Raw genomic sequence first — 23,305 nt, forward strand, 5'->3', positions numbered from 1 at the left:
ACGCGCAGGGCCGACTCAGGAAGGAGGGACGAGCGCCGAGTGATAGATGGCGGGGAGCAAAGACGCTCCTGCTCTTGGCGGTGCCGGGCGTGGCGGAGACCCGGCGGCCAAGGCGGCCCACGAGCCGTGGAATGGGATGTCTGTGTTACTGCCCTTTCGTTCATTTATAAGTGACCAGTGCTCATTGAGTGTCCCCTCCAGTCTCTTCCGTTTGGGAGTCGCCATTCTGTATCCCTGACCCAAGGGTGCTGCAAATTTTGGTTGTCAAGTGTTTTGTTTTTTCCTATTTTGTTGTTTTGTTTTTTCGAGACAGGATTTCTCTTTGTAGACCAGGCTGGCCTCGAACTCACAGAGATACACTTGCTTTTGCCCCTGGAGTACCGCCACCACCGCCTGGCCAAAGAGTTAATTGTTTTCACACACACCCCTTTTTAATGTGCTGCTGGGATTTGAACCCAGAGCCTTATGCACGGTAGACTAACACTGCCGCTGAGCTGCATTCCCAGCCCCTCACCATGACACTTGTGTGGAGGAGTCAGGGTTCTCTGCTTCCATTGTGTGGGTTCCAGGATTCAGGTTCAGATTGCCAAGCAAGTTCCTTTGCCTGCTGAGCCGGTTACCAGCCTCTTCTCTGCATTTATTTGTATATTTATTTGAGAAGGCTAGGATTAAAAGTGTGAGCGACCCCAGCTGGCCATCCTTTATGTCTTACTAGGAAGAGTTTAAGTAGCCCAGGGTGTTCTGAAGCTTGTGACCTCCTGCCTAGCTGGAAGGACAGACTTGCCACCAGACCTCCGAACGCTGCTTGTACTTGGGGTCAACATTTCACCCACATGATTTTCCAACTTGATATACTGTTTGTAAACTATTAGTTTCCCGAGCAATGCAGATTTTCCCAAAGCTGACTTATTTTCACAATATTGAAAAAGTCACGTGTGTTAACGTTACCGCTGGTCTGATTAGAAACAGCCTTAAATATTGGAAGGCTGGCAAGTTTACGAGGAGAGACACAAGCTTTCTGAAGTTCTGTTTCTGAAAAGCTCAACTATTATCATTGGCAACAATCTTATTGGTGGATTTTCTGGAAGTGGCTGGTTTTATTTTTGTAAATTGTTAGTCACCTTTTCATTTCGAGTAAACAATAATATTCTGTGAGGGCAAAGCAGTCATTTCAGCTGTGACTCAAACAATCGTGTAAGGACTTTTCTTGGAGCTAACTGTCCTGTCCCTTTGGTATGCACAGAAGTTACCCGCACACACATACACACACGCAATGCACACACACATACACACATGCACACACATACCTACACATGTACATGCACACACATATCCAGTTTCACCACATAGAACAGTAAAAAGGCGTGTACTTAAGGGCCAAGATGTAATAAAATTAACAAATTAAAATATTTATTTGAAAATTTTCAGTTGGGGGAAAACCTGCAGAAGAGGGGGTGGAAGGCTTGTAGGTGCTAGAGAGGTCACAAGAATACAGTCCACATGGGGCTTGAGAGATGGCACACGGGTAAGGACACTTAGTGTTCTTGCAGAGGACTTGATTTTGGTTCCCAGCATCCATAAGGTGACCCACAACCATTTGTAACTCCAGTTCCAGGGATCCTATGAGCTCTTTTGGTCTCCTCCAGTACCAGCAAGGACTTGTACACATATTTGCATGCACTGTCACTGACTCTTGCCTGCTCTTGGGACCTTTTCCTTCTGGGTTGCCTCGGCCAGCCTTGGTATGAGGGTTTGTACCTAGTCTTATTGTAACCTGTTATGCCATGTTCCAGTGACATCCCTGGGGCACCTGCTCTTTTTTGAAGGGAAACAGAGGAGGAAGAGTATAGATCTGGGGGAGAGGGAAGGACTGGGAGGAGGATGAGGAAGAGGAGGAGGAGGAGGAGGAGGAGGAGGAGGAGGAGGAGGAGAAATTGCAGTCAGGATGTAATATATAAGAGAAGAATAAATAAAATATTTTTGTTGTTTTTGATTTACAGGGCAGCCAGGGCTACACGAAGAAACCCTGTCTCAAAAAATAATTTTAGCCGGGCGGTGGTGGCGCACGCCTTTAATTCCAGCACTTGGGAGGCAGAGGCAGGCGGATCTCTGTGAGTTCGAGACCAGCCTGGTCTACAAGAGCTAGTTCCAGGACAGGCTCCAAAACCACAGAGAAACCCTGTCTCGAAAAACAAAAAAATAAATAAATAAATAAATAAATAAATAAATAAAAGAAAAAAATAATTTTAGGTTATTTGTATGAGCGTTTGATTTGGCAGTGAAGAATACGGTGATCATGAGGAGAGTGTGGGGCCACTGCTTTGATTGATGCTAAATAATCACCCACCATTGTGTTTGTGCCCCCAGTGCAAACGTCGGTGTGATGGAAAGGCAGACGATGTCTTGCTGTTCTCTCAAAAGCAGTTGTGTCCTAACACATCCCTAAAAGCTCCCTGGGAAGGGTTCTAAGAGCTGCTAAGTGGTGGCTGATAACTGTAGTCCCAGCTTTCAGGAAACGGAGGCAGAAAAGCTACAAGTCCTAGGCCGGTCTGGATTACATGATGAGTTCCAGGCTAAGCTGGACTACAGCGTGAGAGCCTGTCACAACACAAAACCCTGTTACATTATGGATTTTTCCCTCCTGGATCTAGGGTACCTGGTACTTTGATACTCGCCACAAAATACTACAGCCTTCTTCATGTCTTCTTCCTCTTCCTCCTCTTCTTCTCTGATTATTTCTTTAGCTGGGCATGGTGGTGCACGCCTTTGATCCCAGCACTGGGGAGGCAGAGGCAGTCAGATACCTGAGTTCAATGCCAGCCTTGATACAGAGTGAGTTCCAGGACATCCTGGGATGTATAGAGAAATCCTGTCTCCAAAAGCCATTTCTCTCTCTCTCTCTCTCTCTCTCTCTCTCTCTCTCTCTCTCTCTCTCTCTCTCTCTCTCTCTCTCTCTCTGTTTTTTGAAACAGGGTTTTTCTGTAGCTTTGGAGCCTGTCCTAGAACTGGCTCTGTAGACCAGGCTGGTCTCAAACTCACAGAGATCCACCTGCCTCTGCCTCCCAAGTGCTGGGATTAAAGGCGTGCGCCACCACCGTCGGGATCAAAAACCATTTTTCATGTATGAGTGTTTTGCCAATGTATGTCTGCGTACCACATGCATGCCTGGTATCCATGGAGGCCAAATGAGGGCTTTGGGTCCCCTGAACTGGAGTTACAGATGATTGTGAACCATCATGTGGGTGCTGGGAATTGAACCTGAGTCCTCCGGATGAGCAGCCAGTGCTCTTAACTGCTGAGCCATCGCTCCAGGCTTTTTCAGGTCTCTCTCTCTCTCTCTTTTTTTCTTTAATCACATTCTTTAAGGAAAAAGGCTATAGTTTTTCTCTTCCCAGGACCTAAGGTGTGCTCAGTGACCAATTTATTTATTTTTATTTTTTTTTAATATTTATTTATTTATTATGTATACAATATTCTGTATGTGTGTATGCCGACAGGCCAGAAGAGGGCACCAGACCCCATTACAGATGGTTGTGAGCCACCATGTGGTTGCTGGGAATTGAACTCAGGACCTTTGGAAGAGCAGGCAATGCTCTTAACCTCTGAGCCATCTCTCCAGCCCTCAGTGACCAATTTAATTAGTTGGAATTTTCTCCTGAATTTCCTTTAACATCCCATTTGGTGGTGGCCACTGATAACTTCTCTCCTGAAGATCCCTTCTCAGGCAGCTCATGTTATTCTCGTGTGACTAGGCTCATGCATACTAATATCTATCAAGTAGACAGCAGGTACTTTGTAAATGCTTGTTAGAAACGAGTTGATCCTTATAATACTTTTTTGTTCACAAGTGATGACATCTCATTGCTTTCCCAAGGTGCATGAGGTAGGCTAAGAAGGGCAAATCCCCTGCAGGGTGAGACACAAAAGAAACCTTCTGAAAGTTGGGCCTGCTTACAGACACTCTCCACACAGTCTGCTGGAGAAGCTCTCTTGGGGAATTTGCTGGCCACCTCATACTGATCATCTTTTCTGTTTGGCTGTGGGCTTGTCAGTGTGGTGAGGAATTGTTATTTTTAGAGCACCAAGTGAAGGATAAAAATGAGAAAAAACCTACTGTGGCCACTAATGGTGGGAACTAAAGTACTTCTAACTTAGATTTGCATGTAATCCTAGTGATCACCCATGGGTGATCAGAGAGCAAATGACGTCACATTGTTTGCTGTTATAAAACACTGGGCAGCAATCTCCAGTAAGTAGGACGTCTTCAGATACAAAGAACTCCCACCATTGGTGACTTTGAAGGTCAAAGAAGAGCCAGCAGTGGTGGGACACTCTTTAACCCCCCTGCACTCAGGAAGCAGAGGCAGGCGGATCTCTGTGAGTTCGAGGTTAGCCTGGTCCACAAAGCAAGTTCCAGGATAGGCTCCAAAGCTATACAGAGAAACCCTGCCTCAAAAGACAAAAAAAAAAAGTCAAGAATGTAGACGTTGGTGATCAATTTGAGGTCATGTTTTGTTTATTCATTCAACAACCAGTTACTCGGTGCCTATAGCTGATGCTTGCTTGGGATCATTCCCCACATCAGTCTCCTTCCCAACAATTTCATGCTCTGTGATATACCTGAAAAAATAAGGGCTTGACATTCTAGCAGGGTTAGCAGCCTAAATTATAGTTTAAACAATAATGACTAGAGCTGGAGAGATGGCTCAGAGGTTAAGAGCATTGCCTGCTCTTCCAAAGGTCCTGAGTTCAATTCCCAGCAATCACTTGGTGACTCACAACCATCTGTAATGGGGTCTGGTGCCCTCTTCTGGCCTGCAGGCATGCACACAGACAGAATATGTCGCAGTCCCCCTCGGCCAGCAAGGAAGACGCGCAACACCGGAGCTCTTCTTGCTAAGCAGTTTATTCCAGGACTTTATTCACAGCAATCTTTCTCCTCTTTCTCTCTCTCCCCTCTCTCTCCCATGGGCAAACCTCTCCCAGCCCTTAAGTAGGCTTGGGCCGCCAACCCCAGATTGCCAGGTGGGCACTGCCCATAGGTCCCCGCATACGCAAGCAGCTGACAGTCATTGCATGATAATAGCATAAGTCAGGCCTAGTTGATATTAGGAGTTGATTATCACAGAGAGCACTCGCTTTCGGGATCGCGGAGGGTGGGAGCCAGGTGTGACTCTACGCAGCTCTCTACATAATACATAAATAAATATTGTATACATAATAAATAAATATTTAAAAAAAACAATAATGACTAAAGTGAGGTTATTAAAAGTTGACATTGTGGGGGGAATGAGTTGGGCAGGAAGACCACACTGACACTTTTGGGGTGATGTGAGGTATTTGTGTGTACCATGTGTGACAGTCAGCGGCAGACCGCAGGTATATGTGTATACCATGAGTGGCGGTCAGAGGTAGACTGCAGGTGTAGATCTTTAGAAGCTGTTTTCCTTGAGACAGGTTCCTCATTTGACCTGGAGCTCTTAACTCAGGCTAGGCTGGCTGGCTAGCAAGCCTGTTAGAGCCCCGCTCTGCCTCTCCAGTGCGGGACTAGCTCATTCTTGGTCCTCACAGAGAGTATTGGGACTTGTTTCATTAATATCTCTCTATAGTGTGTGTGTTGCTAGGGATCAAACCTCAGCATGTGTCTAGGTCTTCTTATGTTCAGCAGGTCCTGTTCCACCGAGCTCCATCTCCAGTACCTCTATGACTTTTCTTTTTCAAAAAAAAAGTTTTTTTTTTTTTTTTAAAAAAAGATTTGTTTATTATGTATACAGTGTTTTGAGCACCAGATCTCATTACAGATGGGTATGAGCCACCATGTAGTTGCTGGGAATTGAACTCAGAACTTCTGGAAGACTCTTAACCTCTGAGCCATCTCTCCAGCTCCCCAAAACTGTTTTTTTAAAGATTTATTTATTATGTAGACAGCATTCCTTCCATGTATGACTGCATGCCAGAAGAGGACTCCAGATCTCATTATAGATGGCTCTGAGTCACCATGTGGTTGCTGGGAATTGAACTCAGGACCTCTGGAAGAGCAGTCAGTGCTCTTAACCACTGAGCCATCTCTACAGCCCCCCAAAACTGTTTTGTAAACATGTATTTATATGTATGAATGTAGGTGCGTATACATGTACACGAGTGCAGCATGCAGGAGTTGCTTCTCTCCTTCCACCTTATGGGTTTTGGGGGATTGAACTTAGGTCTTTGGGCTTGGTGGTGAGCACTTTCAGCTCAGCCTCCATGAGTTTCTAGCTAATAAATTTAGGAGAAAATGGGAGCAGTTTATATTATGAAAAATAACACATTACCAAACATCTAAAAATTCTCCCCTCCCCTCCATATAAGCAACGAGAAATGTGAAAATCATTTTTGGATATATGTGAAAATCATTTTTGGATATTGTTTCTTTCTCTCTCTCTTTTTTTTTTTTTTATGGCTGTCCTGAAACTCACTCTGTAGACCAGGCTGGCCTTGAACTCAAGAGATTCACCTGCCTCTGCCTCCTGAGTGCTGGGACTAAAGTGTACACAAGGCAAGAGAGAGAACAAACCGGTCAAGAAAGTGCAGCAAAGAGAAAAATGATAACCCTAGAAATAAAATAAAACTGAAAGCTCATGAGTGGCTGATCATGTGTGTTGACCCTGTTGTCAGCACACATTTGTAGCCACAGCAGCTTAGTGAGGGCGATCGCACCGCCGCTAAAGAGGAAAGCAGTTGCAGCACACAGGATGTCCCAGAGCAGGCAATGGCAGAAAACCCTTCACATTAAAGGGTTCTTTAGACTGGGTGTGGCAGTGGGTGTCCGAAATCTCAGCATTTGGGTGGCAGAGGCAGTATTGCTGCAAGTCTGTGGTCAACCTGGTCTCCATAAGGAGTTTCAGACCAGGCCAGTCAAGGTTACACAGCAAGACCCTGTCTCAGAAACAAAACAAGTTGGGGTTGGAGGAAGTGTTTCTCCATCTAATCAGAAGGAACATACAAAGGATGACATTCAGGGGCTGCAGAATTAAGAGCCATTATAGCTCGTCCAGAGGACCTGAGTTTAGCACCTAGCCCCTGTATCAGGCGGCTCACAAATGCCTGTAGCTTCAGCTCTAAGGGATCCGACGCCCTCTTCCAGCACCTCCTTGGATGCCTACATTCATGTACACACACCCCATACAGATATAAAATATGTACACATAATTTTAAAAATAAATCTTTTAAAAAGAGGGGATAAAATGTTTCAGTCCATCCAAACTTAGAAAGAAGTACAGTAATTCACCATGGAGGAGACACAGGCCCCACGTCACATAATGAGGAAGATGAGCAGTGGTCCCGTGAAGTATGCTGTGGTGCAAAGACCGATTTAGCCCTGGTGTTTTAGACGTGATGACTGACACCTTACTCTGTGTTTCATTTCTTTCTTTCTTTTCTCTGTTTTTTTTTTTTTTTTTTTTTTTTTTTGGTTTTTCGAGACAGGGTTTCTCTGTGGCTTTGGAGCCTGTCCTGGAACTAGCTCTTGTAGACCAGGCTGGTCTCGAACTCACAGAGATCCACCTACCTCTGCCTCCCAAGTGCTGGGATTAAAGGCGTGCGCCACCACCGCCCGGCTTGTTTTTGGTTTTTTGAGACAGAGTTTCTCTGTGTAGCCTTGGCTGTCCTGTAACTCACTCTGTAGACTGGGCTGGCCTAGAACTCGCAAAGATCCGCTTACTTCTGCCTCCTGAGTGCTGGGATTAAAGGTGTGCGCCACCACTAGCAGGGCCATGCCTCATTTCTAAATGAATGCAAAGCGGGTTGCAAACCAGTGTAAGAGAGATACTAAGGACACCCATCAGGAGGGAAGGCCCTTCCCTGACAGGAGTGGGAGGGGCACTCCTCCCCTGACTGACAGGAGTGGGAGGGGCACTCCTTCCAACAGCAGAGTCAGGGGGAGCTGAGAACAGAGTTTGGTGCTGTGCAGCCGCCGGGATTCCTGCGGCTTCAGCTCCTTGGGTGGCAGGGAGGGTGTTCATGTCTCCTCTGGGCCACCCACAGTGTATGGGCAGGACAGGGCTGCCCCAGGAGGCTCAGCGGGGTGTGAGTTCAGGGTTTGGGAGAGAGGTCTGAGAGGGTAGTAAAAGAACCTTGTCGGTGGCTGTGGCTGCGTGAGCTCTGGAGGACATGTTAGGAAAGCTACGGTCTGCTTTGATAGGCAACTAATGGTCGCACACTGTGGCAGGACACCGAGACAACGGTTCAATGGATTGTGCGCGACGGAGCACGTACTTGGGGTAGGAGTCCCTGTACCTTAGTTATGGGGCACCGGGGGCAGACGGGTGCTCCGAGCCTGTCAAAATCAGTGGTCCCAGCTTTACCTTCCATGTGCCATCCTTCTGCTCACGTGCCCCTCTGGAAGTGGGGGCTTCCAAGCTCTGAATCACCACACTCAGCTCGGAATGTGTTAGCCTTCCATCCTCCCAGGCTGCACCCCAGATGTAACGTGTCACTGTGAAGCCCCACCATGCGCTACGGTGAGGCACATGGCCCCTGCTCCCATAGGGCCTCAGAGAGCCTTCCAGGATAGCAGCACCGTGACCTTAGAGGGATCACAAAAAGCACATTCTAAAGAAATGAATTCATTCATTTATTCAGTTCTCCCATGTGCAAGACCTTCTAAAGGAGTGTCATGGAGGCCCTCAGGGTGTGCACAGCCCACAGAGCTAAAGTCTGGGCTTTAGAGTACGATAAAGGGGAGTTCCTGAATGTTCTGAGAGGATGAGGAGCCACGGCTGTGTGAGATTTAGGGCGAAAGAGCAGACATGGAGTTGGGTTGGGGATCACACAGAGGGGATGAGCTTTGGCTGCTGGTAAGGATTGAATGTTGGGGGGATGTACATTCTAAGCCATGGGAAGGACAAAGCTCACACACCTTTGCTATGGAAGGAAGAAGACAAGTATTCAAGGGTTGGGTACTCAACTGGGGCTTCATTCTTGGGGATACGTGACCAAGGAAGGTGACCACCCTATCTGTCCTTGGCTCCTCGCTTCAAGTACCATCCTATCAATTTTTAAACATTTTGAGCCATGACTGAAGCTAGAAAAGGGAAAACCAAAAATAGAATCAAAGTCCGTGGGTTGGGGAGCTAGATAGCTCCCTTCAAGTAGCTCAGGCCTGGCAGCTTGTGCTGGGCTTGTGGAAGATTCCTTCTCACAGATCTAAATACCTGGGGAAGCAAGCCCCAGGAGAGCAGGGCTTGTGGGTCTGTGGGGGCTGGACCACCAGGGTCAACCCACGGCTCCCACTGTAACCGTACACAGGAGCAGAGCCCACTGTGCTGAGGTTATCTGAACCCATCACCTCTGTTGAGACCCAAGCTGGTTGGCCTGGGAGAGGGCAGCATGACGTGCTTAGGCACAGCCTGACTCCTCCTCACTCCTCCCAGGGACTCATGTCCGTGTCAATGGCCACACAGTTGTAGGCAGCGTAGCGGAGCTTCTCCTCGCATACTTTGGCACTAGCGGAGAAGAAGGTGACTAGTCGGGCACCTCTGCTGCTCCCCAGGGTGCGCTTCACAGCCAGCTACCCTTCCGCATGAGGATGTCACCCCCAAGCAGGAACCTAGAAAAACTCACCTGGCATAGTGCGGGAGGAAGAGCGTGCTGGAGCAGGTGGAAGACTCAGGCAGAGCATCTGTGGTCTCATAGCTGGGAGTTTTGAGAGGCAAAAGATTAGGAAGAGGTGTAGAGGGATGTGGGTGGGTGGAAGGCACCTCAGGTCCTCCTCTGCGCTCACTCACCCCAGCTTGTCTGGGTAGATGTAGATCCGGGCTGGGAGGCGGCTGCGGCCGGTGACAAAGCGCAGGAAGCGGCTCCGGTCCTCTGGGCGGAGGAGGAGAAAATTAACGCCTGCACTGGCGGTGAGGGAAGGTCTACAACTTGTACCCCCTTAAGTCATGTCCCAAGCCAATGCCAATGCACTCTGCCCTCTACTGACCGTTGGTGAAATTGTTCAGAGCTTCCCAAAAGTACTGCACCCGTGTGTCAGAAGGTTCAAAGTCCTCGAACCGAGCTGGAGGGGTCAAGGCAAGAATCCATCCTTAGGTCTCATTCTGCTCGTCCTTCAATCCCACCTCTTCAGCTTCATTGCCCTGTCACCCAGAACTCACTGAGCTTGCGCAGAGCATCCACAGTGACCTCCGGATCCCCACACACCTTCTTTTCCAACTCTTGCCAGGTCAACAAGTCCAGCACAGCCTGTGGTACCACCTTCAGCAGGCCTGCCTGCATGGCTGCCACCTAGGGAGGAGGAGAAGCCTGGCTGGGAAAGAGGGCACTACTTTCAGCACACACTGGGGACATCTCTGTACTCACTGATCACCAGGAGTGAGGGGCACAGCTATGGTAGAGCTAGAATCAGGGCTGGGTGGTAGCTACCAGTGGGCTCTGTCTGTCAAGGGAAGGAGTTTAGGAAGGTCCAACCCTCCCGTGTTACTACCTGCTCCTTGCTTTCCTCTAGGCGCGCCTTCTGCACCAGCTGGATGAAACGAGAGCGGTCCTCATAGCCCACCACGACGCCCGTGCCCCCAGGAATCAGTTCCACCACCTGCTGATCACTCAGGACGGTGGTGAATGTTAGCTCCTTCCCGAACTTGAACTCAAATGTCTCCCTGTCCATTCCTTCCATCACTTCCAGAAGCTTCACCTGAGGAGTGGGGAGAGGCAGGGGGCTCAGCTTTTTACTGGGTAGACAGTGTCTGTCTTCCTGTGGGCAACGCAGAGAGCAGAGGCCAGTGAAGGGCCGTGAAAACATCGAGACAATTCCTAGCCAGTCTGGCACCTGCAGGAACGGCACCGGCCTGACCCAAAGGACAGCAGGGACTTGGTTTGGCCACAAGGGAAGTCAGAAGAGAGAGCATCTAGGACAAAGCTGGAAACTCAAAGGCCTAAACAATGTTTGGCTTTAGCCTGAGTGCGAATTGACCAGCTGAGGTACAGGAGCCAGGGAAGGCCTTTACAGAGTTCGTCCTGTCCTAAGACCAAAGTGAAGTCATTAAATGGTTTACTGAACAAAGTGAAATAAATTACTCTGGCAGCATGGAAATGAGAAGGACAAGACTAGCGACAGGGGCACTAGCTTTACAGCTGGAAGAGAAGAAAAGATGGCCTGAACCATGGGGATAGCAGTGAGATGGGAGAGGCACACTAATTCCAGGGAGAGACTGGACCAGGTCTTGTGGGGAGAAGAGTTAAGGGCGACCCCAGTCAGGCATGGTGGCTGGCACATGCCTGTAATCCCAGTACTTAGGAGGTGCAGCAGGAAGATCAGAAGTTCAAGGCCATCCTCAACTATATATTCTCTACTATATGAGATCCTACTGCAGAAAGCAAAAAACAGGGCTGGCAAGACGGTTCAGTACATAAAAGCACTTGCCACCACGTCTGATGGCCTGAGTTCAGCTCCCAGGATCTACACGGTAGAAAGGGAACCAATTCCCAAAAGTGTCCTCTGACCTCCACATGTGTACCATGGTGCATGCACTCACCTATCCCCACCCCCCCATAAATAAATAAGCAAATAAGCTCTGGCAAAAACCAGAGCAAACAAAAAGCCCTGAAGACTTTGGCGTGGGCCAAGGGGATGGGTGGAGCCTGAGCCCAAGAGGCAGTGGGCTGGGGATCAGGTGAAGAGTGTGCAGAGCACAGGCCTCAGATGCGCCATCTTGTGGTAGATGCAGATATGGCCCCAGGCTAAGGAGAGAAGTGCCAGTCAGTGGATTTTAGGAGTTACCATAATAAAGACAGCAGCAGAACCCACTGGAGTCAGTGAGACTAGAGAGGGGACACGTGTATTTGGGGGCAATGGGTTGGGCAGAGGGGTCCAGTTCTTGCTTACCAGCACGGAGTCCACGGCTGGGAAGTCTTTGCTCCAGCTCACCTCCTCACCAGACAGCTGCTTCCACACGAACCCAGGCAGGGCGAGTACCTGAGTGACAACCAGGGCTGTCTTCTCACTGAGCCTCCCAGGTCTGGGGCCCTGGCTCAGCTGACAGGATGATGACTGGGTTACTCACCAGGAACTCCTTACCCCGAAGGGCAGCCCCCATCAGCTGTCCGATCCACTCATACTTGGCAAAGTCGCGGCAGGAGGGATTAGGCACGTACATGTCCCGGGCCTCGCCAGTGCCATTGCCCTGCCACACAGACAGAGCAGTCAGCAGGACGTGCAGGAGTCCCTATCTTCCTACCGCAAGTACCCCAAAGACTACTGCTCCCCCTCCACCGTCCTTTCTAATGTACAAGGGACACTGCTCTCCTCTGTGCAGAGGCTGCCCAGGTAATTCAACCCCTCCTCCACTGCCCCTTCCAGCTCCATCTGATTCTCAAGAGATTTGCAGAGACGGCAGAAATTTGGTGGTGGGTGGGGAGACAATCACCTGGTTCGCCGTGCGCACAAAGAAGGGCAAAGGCACAGGGGTATCAGCTGAGCTGGGGCACAGCTCTTCTGACATATCTGCCAGGCTGTCACGGAAACCGCCACCTGAAATGACAGATGCTTTAAGCTGGGCACATCAGTGTCCAGCTCTCTTAAGGGGTAACAAGCAGGCTTCCTATCTGTCAGCTCGTAATCCCAGAACATTCTAACTCTCCAAAGGGACAACTGGGAGCCACGTCAGGGCCTCACCTTGGTCAATGATGCCTTCTGCAATGAATTTACATTCCCACCACTGGTCATAGCGCATGGGCCACCTGAAAACAGGGATGGGTGGATCTCTGCTATGCCAGAGCTGGTCTCAGGCACATTAACTGGCCCAGAGACCATCCAGGAAAAGACGACAGGGTGGTCAGAGTGAGGGGTGCGAGGTGCAGTGTGTGGACATATAGGCCTTGGGCAAGTTCCTGACCCTCACGCCATACCTGTAGTCCAAGGGCTTTTCATACTTGTCAGAAGGCTTGAGGCCTTCATAAACCTGTGGGCACGAGAAGACGGGAGTAAGTGCAAGTCACAGGGAAGTCCATGTTAAATAGCTGTCCCTATTCTGGCCCAAAGACCTTGCTCAAGTCCCTCTTGCACTAAGCCCCGGGCCCCTTACTGACCCCCCCCCCCCCCAGTCTGATCCAGGCGGTCCAGACCTGGGTGAAGACTGCATTCTTGCAGGCAGGGTCCCGAGACGGGCAGGCACGGTGTTCCATGGCAAGGCGGCGGTTGATGTACAGCCGCGGCATAAAGCTGGGCTTGCTGCTTTCTGAATCACGCAGGCACTGTGCCACCAGGCTGGGCCGCTGGCGTGACAGCAGTAGGAACTGTTTCACTTGCTGGTGAGGGAGGTGTCCAGGCACAATCAGTGGGCAGTCAGCCTCTGCCTAGCCTCGGGGCTTCTCTCTATGCCTACACCCAGTTTTACCATCTGGTCCAAGTCCAGTCCATTCTGTTCTGGCCTATAGTTTCTTCCTCAAACTAACCACAAGGGGGGAGGGCTTCTTAATTTTTATTTTTTTTTTCTTCGTTTTCTGAGACAAAGTTTCTCCATGTAACAGTTCTGGCTGTCCTGGAACTTGTTCTGTAGATCATGCTGGCCTTGAACTCACAGAGATCCCCCTCCTGAGAGCTGGATTAAAGGTATGCGCACCACCGCAGGCTTCTTACAAACTTCCTAATAGTTCCACAGACCAGAGCAAAGTTCCTCCCTACTTCACCCCCGGTACACTGGGCTTTTGAGGTGCAGACTATGCTTGCTGTCAGCCCCTCCCTAGGCTCGTCCATGCTGCACCCAGGCCTGGCTGTGTGGTGCGGAGCTGCAGCAGCAGCCAGCACGCTCCTGTGCGGTCGCTTTCCCTCCCTCCTATTGCACCTACCTGGCTTTCTTCTTGGTTTCCAGAACCAGAAAGGGCCTAGCCCGAGGGGTTTTAGGAACTTTTTGCTGAAGAATGAAAGCTAGCTGACTGGGAAGGAGGAGCCCAATGTCCAGATAGGGCCCAGACTCACCTTAATCTCACTGAAGGTGCCCAGCGTGTGGTCCCACGCAGGTACCAGGTGGTGCAGGACACTGTCCAGGATCTTGATGAATCTGTGGTAATGGGTGAAGAGAAAGAGTTTAGGGGCTAGAGAGACGGCTCAGAAGTTAAGAGCACTGGCTGCTCTTCCAGAGGTCCTGAGCTCAATTCCCAGCAACCTCATGGTGGCTCACAACCATCTGTAATAAGATCTGGTGCCCTCTTTTGGCCTGCAGGCAGAATACAGACAGAACACTGCATACATAATAATAAATCTTAAAAAAAAAAAAAAAGTTTAGCATGGATGTTGAGCAGTAGTGGCACATGCCTTTAATCCTAGTACTCAGAAGGCAGAGACCAGTAGATCTCTGTGGGTTCGAGGCCAGCATGGTCTACAAGGTGAGTTCTAGGACAGACAAGACTACAACAGAGAAATCCTGTCTCAAAAACAAAACAAACAGGGGCTGGAGAGATGGCTCAGAGGTTAAGAGCACTGACTGCTCTTCCAGAGGTCCTGAGTTCAATTCCCAGCAACCACGTGGTGGCTCACAACCATCTGTAATGAGATCTGGTGCCCTCTTCTGGCCTGCAAGCATACATGGAGGCTGAACACTGTGTATACAATAAATAAATAAATCTTTAAAAAAAAAAAAAAACAAAAAACAAAAAGAGTTTAGCATGGATGTAAGACCCCAGTCTCTAATTCACAGGGGCAGAAGTGATGATCAGGAGATGCTCTGGCTGGAGAGATGGCTCAGCGGTTAAGAGCATTGCCTGCTCTTCCAAAGGTCCTGAGTTCAATTCCCAGCAACCACATGGTGGCTCACAACCATCTGTAATGAGGTCTGGTGCCCTCTTCTGGCCTGCAGGCATGCAGACAGAACAATGTATACATAATAAATAAATAAAAATAAAAAAAAAAAAAGAAAAGAAAAAGGAGATGCTCTGGCCCTCGAAGTGGAATAGTTTATTTTACCAGACTTTGGGGCCTCCTTCATGCAGGCTCCCAAGGCTTAGGGAGAGGAAGAGAGGCCTGCAGGGCCAGGATCATAGCTACCTCTGCAGAAGGACAGCTCTTCGGTACAGGACTTCTGGGTCAGTGCCTTCTAGGCGTGGGTATCGCACCAGACTGGCTGGCTGAAACAGGTCTGCATTCAAGCCTAGCTCCCGCTGTCTAGAGGACTTGATCTTGACCCCTCGAAGACGAACATCAATCCCATCATCTGAAGGAAGGGTGGAGGGGTCAGAGCATGGTCATCTACTGTGACTGCTGCCTTCTTGGCCCTCAGACCTGGGAACGGCTCCTTAATGGTTGGCATTTTCTCACAGTTAGCCACTAGAGGCTTCAGAGATTCGATGACATCATTCTGATATTTCTGTATTCATCCCACCTCTATGCTGTTGGAATGCCTTTTCTAACACAAATTCCTTTTCTAGATGAGCCCAACTACCCCTAAGGCTTTAAGCTGGCCCCATAGCTTTACTCAAACTCCAAGTCCATCCCCTTTTCTCCATACTGCAGCTTGCCCCCATCCACACCCTGGGATTCCTCATAGCCTTAAGTCTCACCTCGACACTCAACGATTCGGATCTCGATGATTGGCAGGTGGACAGTCATGTCCTCCAAGACACAGACATCCCCAATCAGGGTCCTAGGAGACAGGTATAAAGCAGTTCAGATGCTTGCTGCCTTAGACTTTCAGGGACTCCTGGGGTTCCATTCAAGCTGAGCTTGGCCCCATTGCTAAGATCACACCCCACTCCCCACCCCAGGACAGCTCACTCACTCATCGATGCTCACGTCACTCAGCTTCTTCAGGTTGTCCCCTTCGCCCCCATAGACCACTACCCGCTTAGGCATGAAGTTGTCGTCTGTGGTATCGACTGTGAGAAGCAGCTTCCTGAGGGTTCAGAGTATGTATCCGAGGGCGTCTCTAGGCACCCACGGCACACGGCTCACCCACCCTGTCCGGCCCAGAACCTACTCACTTGACAATTGTGCCTTTCTTCATGGTGAGCCGTACCCAGTGTTGGCACTGGGACCCATCACTCTCCCAGTAGGTGTCTGCATTGCTATCTGTCAGGCAGGACACATTGAACTCCTCCTACGATAGGGGCAGAAAGATGGAGTCACATTTGCACTGGACGAGTGTTTGAGTTGGGGTGGATGTGGGGCAGGAAGAATGTTTGGGGTTCCCACAGGGGATCTAAGAGGAGTGGGACTAAGTGTGGTCTGTGGGGACGATAGTTTGGCCATGGGAGTTCTGGACCTAGCATTGAGGAATGTGACTGTATCTAGCCACAAGAGGAGTCTAGGCACCCACCGTGTAGGAGGAGACATCTATGCTCTCCACATACTGCTTCACGCTACCCAGGTTCTCATCTTCTTTGCCCAGGTGGTCATATAAGAAGTGGATCAGGTCCTCGTCGCACTCGTATGTCCATGTTGGGGGCACATAGCTAAGCAATTTCAAACCCCTTATTAGGCTGGGTTCAGGCCCTGCTCCCTCCTCTTCCACCCCATTCCAGATAACTCACAGTAGCCTTTGCACTGCTTCCGTGTAGGCCTCTGCAGGCTGAGGCCTGGATCCCAGGCGATGCGAGTATGTCAGGTCCACCACTTGTTCCCATCTGCGGGCGCAGACTGGGATCAATGAGGGAGGCATGGGCAACAGGACACAACCTCCAAGGTCTTGAGCCTTCTCCAGAATTCTACAACCAAGCCTCCAGAAAACTCATCCCAACCCTGCCTGTTCTCTACCCCGATATCTCAGACAACCCAAGGTTTTGGATTTGGACTGTGATTCCAAACCCTCTGCCCCGCTGGTCACCAAGTTGCCTTCTTTCAGTTGCAGGACCTGAGCACCGGCCGGTAGTCTATGCCAAAGAGCTGCTGCTGCCGCTGCAGGTGGTCCGGAGTGTCGATGGGTACTAGGCGAGCCCCGCCCTCCGCCGGGCGACACACCAGAAGCCAGCCTTCGTCCAGTCCGCAGTCACTCAGGTGTTCGGCCAGTTGCTCCTGCAGGGACGTGCCACACGGGGACAGTCGTCAGGGGATAGCTGTCAGGGACAGCTCAGCTGCTCGCCCAGCCCAGGGCAAAGAGCACCGAAAGCAGTACCAGCTCACTATGGGAAAAGAGGGGGCAGAACAACCAGGGCTTTGGCTGGATCCAGGGGGTCTTTTGCGGGGTCCCGGACAACTGGGACGCACCTTGGTCAACTTCACCCAGAGGCCGTGGCCGTTGCACAGCTCCTCGCCGGTGGTTCGCACGCACGCGCCACGCCGGAGCTCAATACTGTCGCGGGCGGCGCGCAGTGGTCCCGAGCCGGCGCTCGGGGCAGGGCCCGCAGCACCCACACGCAGTCCCAGGCCCTCTGCCTCCCACACAGGCAGCAGCACGCGCGACGGTCCCGCCGGGTCCTTGTAAAGCTTGTAGAGCACCTCTCGCGGCACGAAAGCCAGCGCCGCGGGTAGTGGCAGCCCAGCCCGGAGGCTGCGCGCCGCCTCGGCCAGGAAACGCACGCGGCCCAGGAGCTGTCGGGGGGACTCGAGCGCCGCTCCGGGGCCGGGACCAGCCATGGTGAAGCCGCTGCGGTGAGACCCGTCAGGGAAACCCTGCCCCGCAGCAGCGGGGGCACCGCAAACTCAGCTTCCCACCACGCCCTGTCCCGCCTTCCACCCTACTTTGCCGTATGTTTTGGATTAAGTGCACAGCCTATTTCCACCGTATGGTCTGGTGTACTCTGACACTCCACGATAGTTCCTATTTTGTGACTCCGTTCCGGGCTAATCCAAAGCAGACACAAAATTAGACTCTCGTTATGCAGAACAGGCTAGTTTCGAACTCGCGATCCTCTCACTGGCTTTATTCAAGCGCACAGTACTACTACCTTTGTTCATGCCACTGCAACTACAAATTTTCTGGGTGCTTTGGCCTCCTGTTTTTGTCCCCTGCCCAACAAATATTACAGCTGGTTTTTCGAGAAAGGGTTTCTCTGTGTAGCCCTGACTGTCCTGGAACCCACTATATGGACAGATCTGCATACTCAGAGATAGATCCGCCTGCCTCTGCTTTCCCAGTGCTGGGATTAAAGGTGTGAGCCACCATGCCCTGTTTGAGAAATATTTTTAAATTTGCTAAACGATCTGTCCTAGGGGCAGCGTGACTAAATGTTTGGTAGAATGACCCCTTCCCCGGTCACTGGCAGGATGAAATTTCAATCGTTCTGGATAGATGCTATTTGTTGCCCCTATTCTCAGGAGACTAATATTCGATGTCCGCTTAAATGTGATTACTAATTTCTAGGTTCCCAAACAATTCGTAGAGCAGTCCCCGTCTTGCTCAGCATTTTATCATCCCAAGTAACTACTAGTGGGTATTGTAAACGCAGAATAAAATACTTCAGTTCCGTGTACAGCCTTTTGCATCATTCGTTTGCCAGATAACATTGTTAGACTCATGGATGGGAGTGAAAGCGAGACTTGGGCTATTTCGGGATTTCCAGACCACAGATGACAACAATTTTCTCAGGCCACTTTAAGACGTATTGAGAAGTCGTTTCTTTCTTTGTTACTGCGTCGCAACAGTGGACTTTACGGTGAAAAGTTGATGGGGTCCTACGGGCAGCAGGGAGGGCAGCCCCAAAACTGTCACTGGAGTGGTCACGTGACTCTCAATATGGCGACGGCCTAGGGTGTCTTCAGGAAGGGGCGGAGCCTGAACTGTGTAGGCGGAGATTCAGATTAAAGCGGTGACCCGCGACTGCTCAGTTACTGTTTACCATGGAGGCGAACGGGCTGGGGTGAGTCTTCTGCTGCATGTGCTGTGGCTACCTTGCTTTCTGATTCCGGTCTTCCAATTCAGGGGATATGTCCTTAAACTCTTTATTTTTCTGGAGCGCTCCACTCTCCAAGTACGAACCCAAGTCACTGAGATTCCAAATCTTCCAGTCGTGGAACAGAACCTTCCCCGCTCCCTGCCCCGCCTCTCCTCCCATCTCCATTCCAGGGGATTACCTTACAGGACTGCGTCCCAGGACATTCCGAGGTGACTCAGAACTTCTAACTAGCACCTGGGACCATCAACTCTGATCCTCGCTCTCGGTTTGGGGGATCGCCCTGCTTCACAATTAGGCCACTCGCGGCCCGGTCCTCGAGATTAACTTCTTTTTCCCAAACTCTCCTTACTGAACCACGACCTCCCCCACATCCCTCCAGTTTGGGAAAGCTGGGCAAACGTGTAGGAGAGAGGCCCCAGTGGGGCCCACCTCCTGGTCTTGTGAGCCAACTGATAGAGGAGGCAGAATGGGTGGGGAGCCATGGTTTGCAAGCGGTCCTGGAGGCGGCAGATAGCGGTGCCTGACTGAACCCGCCTTCCCCAAACCCCAATCTAGCTTAATGACATTTACTCCACCTGATCTCCAGACGCAAGAATTTTCCGGAGCTGAAGAACGACACGTTCCTGAGAGCAGCGTGGGGAGAGGAAACAGACTACACTCCTGTTTGGTGCATGCGACAAGCAGGCCGATACTTACCAGGTCAGGGGCAAAGCTATGGTCTAGATAAAACCGGAAATTCTAGAAGGCGAAGTTCTTCAGGGGACCACGATAACTTTGGAAGACCTCGTGGTTGAGTCCTGTCCTCCCTCTCCTCTCACAGAGTTTAGGGAAACTAGGGCGAGCCAGGACTTCTTCAGCACCTGCCGCTCTCCTGAGGCTTGTTGTGAACTGACTCTGCAGGTGAGGGCCGCACAAGTGCGGGTGGGATTCCTGCGCTCAGTGTGCCGCCTCTCTAACCTCTTGTTATTCCCTACAGCCACTAAGAAGGTTCCCTCTAGACGCTGCCATCATCTTCTCTGACATCCTTGTTGTGCCCCAGGTACTCAATCCTGATCATGGAAGGTGACTTAAAAAAAAAAAAAAAAAAAAAAAAAGGAAAGGAAAGGACTCCTTGGAAATCTGTCTTGTCAGTTTCAAGATACGTACATAACTGGTAGAGGAAAACACTAAGAAATGGAGTTTGCCGGGGTTTTTTATTCTTTACTTCTTATCACATGGGTTGAAACAACCCTTACCTCTGCAGTTCCAGGTTATGAACCTAGATATTTTATCCCCCTTAAGGCATTGGGCATGGAGGTGACCATGGTACCTGGCAAAGGACCCAGCTTCCCAGAGCCATTGAGAGAAGAGCGGGACCTAGAGCGCCTACGGGATCCAGCAGCAGTGGCCACAGAGTTGGGCTATGTGTTCCAAGCCATCACCCTTACTCGACAACAGCTGGCTGGACGTGTGCCACTAATTGGCTTTGCTGGTGCTCCGGTAATTCTGCACAGGGCGTGGGCTGGAGCATGAAGAGGTCACCCTGGCAGGTCTGGTCGCGACAAGGGATTCTATGCTGTGACATCTTTGTGCCCTGCAGTGGACCCTGATGACATACATGGTGGAGGGTGGCAGTTCAAGCACCATGGCTCAGGCCAAGCGATGGCTGTACCAAAGACCACAGGCCAGTCACAAGCTGCTTGGCATACTCACTGATGCTCTGGTCCCGTATCTAATAGGACAAGTGGCTGCTGGTGCTCAGGTGAGTCTCTAGGGACAAGTAAGATGCAGCTTGGTCTGTCAGGACCCAAAGCATTGGCTTCTTAAAGTGGAGAGAGCAGGAACTTACTGTTCCTCCAGTGATCTGACTGCAGTATCTAAGTGGTTCTCAATCTTCTTAATGCTGTGACCCTTTAGTAGAGTTCATGTTAGGATGACCCCCCAACCATAATTTTTTTTGCTACTTCATAAGCTATAAATTTCTTAGTGTTATGAATCATCATATCTAATATGGGACCAGCCTCAAAGGGGCCGTGACCCACAGGTTGAGAACCACTGAGATTTTAAGCCCTGAAATGACCCAGTACTTAAAAGGTCTGAATATGGCCGGGCGGTGGTGGCGCACGCCTTTAATCCCAGCACTCGGGAGGCAGAGACAGGCGGATCTCTGTGAGTTCGAGACCAGCCTGGTCTACAAGAGCTAGTTCCAGGACAGGCTCCAAAACCACAGAGAAACCCTGTCTCAAAAAACCAAAAAAAAAAAAAAAAAAGTCTGAATATTTGGAGATTGAAGCTGCTGTTAGGATCTGGAGAAGGCAAAACTGCTTCTTCTTCTGTCTCTGCCTCCCAAGTGCTGGGATTAAATGAGTCTGCTACCACTGCCTCGCTGTTTTCTTTTTTGTTTTTTGAGACAGGGTTTCTCTGTGTAGCCCTGGAGATCCCAGAAGTCACTCTGTAGACCAGGCTGGCCTTAAACACAGAGATCTTGCCTGCATTTGCCTCTTAAGTGCTGGGATTAAAGGCATGTGCCACCACCACCTGGCTTCTTTCAGGGCAAAACTTTTTGAATAACACCAAACTCCTAGCCTCAGAATAGATCAGGGTTTAAAGTCACCCAGGGACAATTATGGCTTAGCCTGTACGTGGGCTGGAGGTGCTTCCTCTTTGTGTTATGCATTCACTTTTTTTTTTTTTTTTTGGTTATTCGAGACAGGGGTCACTTTTTTTTTTTTATCATCTATCTATAGGCACTGCAGCTCTTTGAGTCCCATGCAGGACATCTTGGCCCAGAGCTCTTCGGCAAGTTTGCATTGCCCTACATCCGTGATGTGGCCAAGCGAGTGAAGGCTGGGCTGCAGGAGGCAGGTCTGGCACCAGTGCCCATGGTGAGGACTGGGGCAGGTTTAGTGAAGCACTTTCAGAGCTAAGTCCTGCATGGACTGAAGTCACCACTGGAGGGTAGCAGAAGCACAGCCAAGAAAGGCAGCAGGCTCAGCAAGGCTTGGTGTCAGAGCTTTGCTCTTTTCTCCAGATCATCTTTGCTAAGGATGGCCATTTTGCCCTGGAAGAACTGGCCCAGGCTGGCTATGAGGTAGTTGGACTTGACTGGACAGTGGCACCAAAGAAAGCCCGGTGAGTGACGGAGGAGTGGGCACTAGAGGCTGAGGTAGAGGGGTACCATCCCCAAATGTGCAGTGACAAGAATGTGGCAATGGCTGTTTCCAGGGAGCGTGTGGGGAAGATGGTGACCTTGCAGGGGAATCTGGATCCTTGTGCCTTGTATGCATCTGAGGTAATTACTGGGCCCAGCATGTATGTATAAGGTTTTCTCTATGCACTGTGCAATGGTTGAGTGATCATAGAGGTATGGTTTATTATACCTATTTTTCCTCTCCTCTATCCTATACACACCTAAGAAAGCAAGAAATGAAAACAAATTAGTTTTTGTGGCTGTTGTCTGTCCCCTCCTCTCACTCCTTGGAGCAGAAGACCTAACCCAGAGCCTTGTGCTTGTCAGGCTACCACACCTTCCCTTTTTGAGACAGAGGCTGGCCTCAAACTCACTGCGAAACTTAGGTGGGCTTTGGACTCATTTTCCTGCCTCCACCTCCTAAAGTTTTAAGATTATGGATAGCTGTCATTTGTATGTTTTTGGTAAACTTATTGTGTGTTTGGGTATATGTATGTCATGGCGCCTATGTAGAGGACAACACTTGGAGTCAGTTATCTTCTTCTGTCTTTTATGTGGGTCCCAGGGATTGAACTCATGTCATCAGGGTTGCTAGCCAGCACTCCACCTGCTGAGCCATCTCCCGGGCCCCCTCATTTGTATGTTCTTAATGTCCGATGCATGTGAGGTACCTGGTAAGTTTTGTTAAATTAATGACAGTGACACAGTGGAAATGCTCCTGCATGTGTGTGCACTACTGATATGTACAGGGAGGCTACAGCCTTGCTGACCTCCTAGACAGTGCCCTCTTGATCCTCTAGGAAGAGATTGGTCGTCTGGTGCAGCAGATGCTGGATGAATTTGGGCCACAACGCTACATTGCCAACCTAGGGCATGGGCTGTACCCTGACATGGACCCAGAACATGTAGGAGCCTTTGTGGATGCTGTGCACAAACATTCACGTCTGCTTCGACAGAATTAAGTGTATGCCTTTCCTTTCTGCTCAAGGACCACCAACACGGGTTGTTTCCAGGAGAATAAAACTTCAAGAGCTGGAGTCTAACATGTCCCTTTGTTTGTAAAAGTTTATGATCTTATCCTCAGTCCCCTTCCCTTCCCTTCCTCTTATACACACACATACATACACACACACAAGCTGTGTAGACCAGGTTGGTCTCAAAACTCAGAGATCCACCTACCTCTGTCTCTCAAGTGCTGGGATTAAAGATGTGCGCCACCCCAGGCCAGGCTCCTTTGTTCCTTTTCGCTAAGCCTCCTCTGCATCTTCTTCCACAAGTCTCAGGGCTCAGTGTCAGTGGGATGCCCTACCGCATTAACACCAGGCTCACACTACCATC

The 23,305-nt window shown here is 50.2% G+C and overlaps 2 protein-coding genes across 2 annotated transcripts; one reads left to right on the forward strand and one right to left on the reverse strand.

Annotated features, from left to right (window-relative positions):
• Window positions 1-8,605: 8,605 nt before the first annotated feature.
• Hectd3 (HECT domain E3 ubiquitin protein ligase 3) lies at window positions 8,606-17,611 on the reverse strand. The gene is made up of 21 exons (XM_057785208.1): window positions 17,171-17,611; window positions 16,818-16,978; window positions 16,498-16,590; window positions 16,284-16,419; window positions 15,949-16,064; window positions 15,747-15,860; window positions 15,529-15,611; window positions 15,017-15,182; window positions 13,952-14,033; window positions 13,099-13,281; window positions 12,883-12,935; window positions 12,650-12,714; window positions 12,402-12,505; window positions 12,039-12,158; window positions 11,861-11,950; window positions 10,463-10,669; window positions 10,134-10,263; window positions 9,962-10,036; window positions 9,765-9,846; window positions 9,601-9,672; window positions 8,606-9,482 (listed from the first exon to the last, which is right to left on the reverse strand). Exons 1-21 carry the CDS (start codon window positions 17,537-17,539, stop codon window positions 9,398-9,400), a joined length of 2,586 nt encoding a protein of 861 aa, XP_057641191.1. The 5' UTR covers window positions 17,540-17,611; the 3' UTR covers window positions 8,606-9,397.
• Window positions 17,612-18,675: 1,064 nt separating this feature from the next.
• Urod (uroporphyrinogen decarboxylase) lies at window positions 18,676-23,159 on the forward strand. Its single transcript, XM_057784352.1, has 10 exons — window positions 18,676-18,762; window positions 19,385-19,497; window positions 19,619-19,698; window positions 19,775-19,837; window positions 20,080-20,277; window positions 20,378-20,539; window positions 21,525-21,662; window positions 21,809-21,909; window positions 22,003-22,069; window positions 22,768-23,159. The coding sequence occupies exons 1-10, from the start codon at window positions 18,743-18,745 to the stop codon at window positions 22,927-22,929; spliced, it is 1,104 nt and encodes a 367-aa protein (XP_057640335.1). The 5' UTR covers window positions 18,676-18,742; the 3' UTR covers window positions 22,930-23,159.
• The last annotated feature ends 146 nt before the right edge of the window (window positions 23,160-23,305 follow it).

Source organism: Chionomys nivalis, chromosome 11 (assembly GCF_950005125.1).
Source record: "Chionomys nivalis chromosome 11, mChiNiv1.1, whole genome shotgun sequence".
NCBI classification, from domain to species: Eukaryota; Metazoa; Chordata; class Mammalia; order Rodentia; family Cricetidae; genus Chionomys; species Chionomys nivalis.

Bases quoted from the DNA above. Each gene is read 5' to 3' on its own strand.
- Urod (XM_057784352.1), top strand. From the start codon at position 18,743: ATGGAGGCGAACGGGCTGGG. The intron at 19,838-20,079 runs GTACTCAATCCT...ATCCCCCTTAAG, and splicing joins ACATCCTTGTTGTGCCCCAG to GCATTGGGCATGGAGGTGAC. The intron at 21,663-21,808 runs GTGAGGACTGGG...TCTTTTCTCCAG, and splicing joins GTCTGGCACCAGTGCCCATG to ATCATCTTTGCTAAGGATGG.
- Hectd3 (XM_057785208.1), bottom strand. From the start codon at position 17,539: ATGGCTGGTCCCGGCCCCGGAGCGGCGCTCGAGTCCCCCCGACAGCTC. The intron at 12,159-12,401 runs GTGATTGTCTCC...TCTGTGTGGCAG, and splicing joins TTGTGCGCACGGCGAACCAG to GGCAATGGCACTGGCGAGGC. The intron at 9,673-9,764 runs GTGAGTGAGCGC...CAAAACTCCCAG, and splicing joins ATCTACCCAGACAAGCTGGG to CTATGAGACCACAGATGCTC.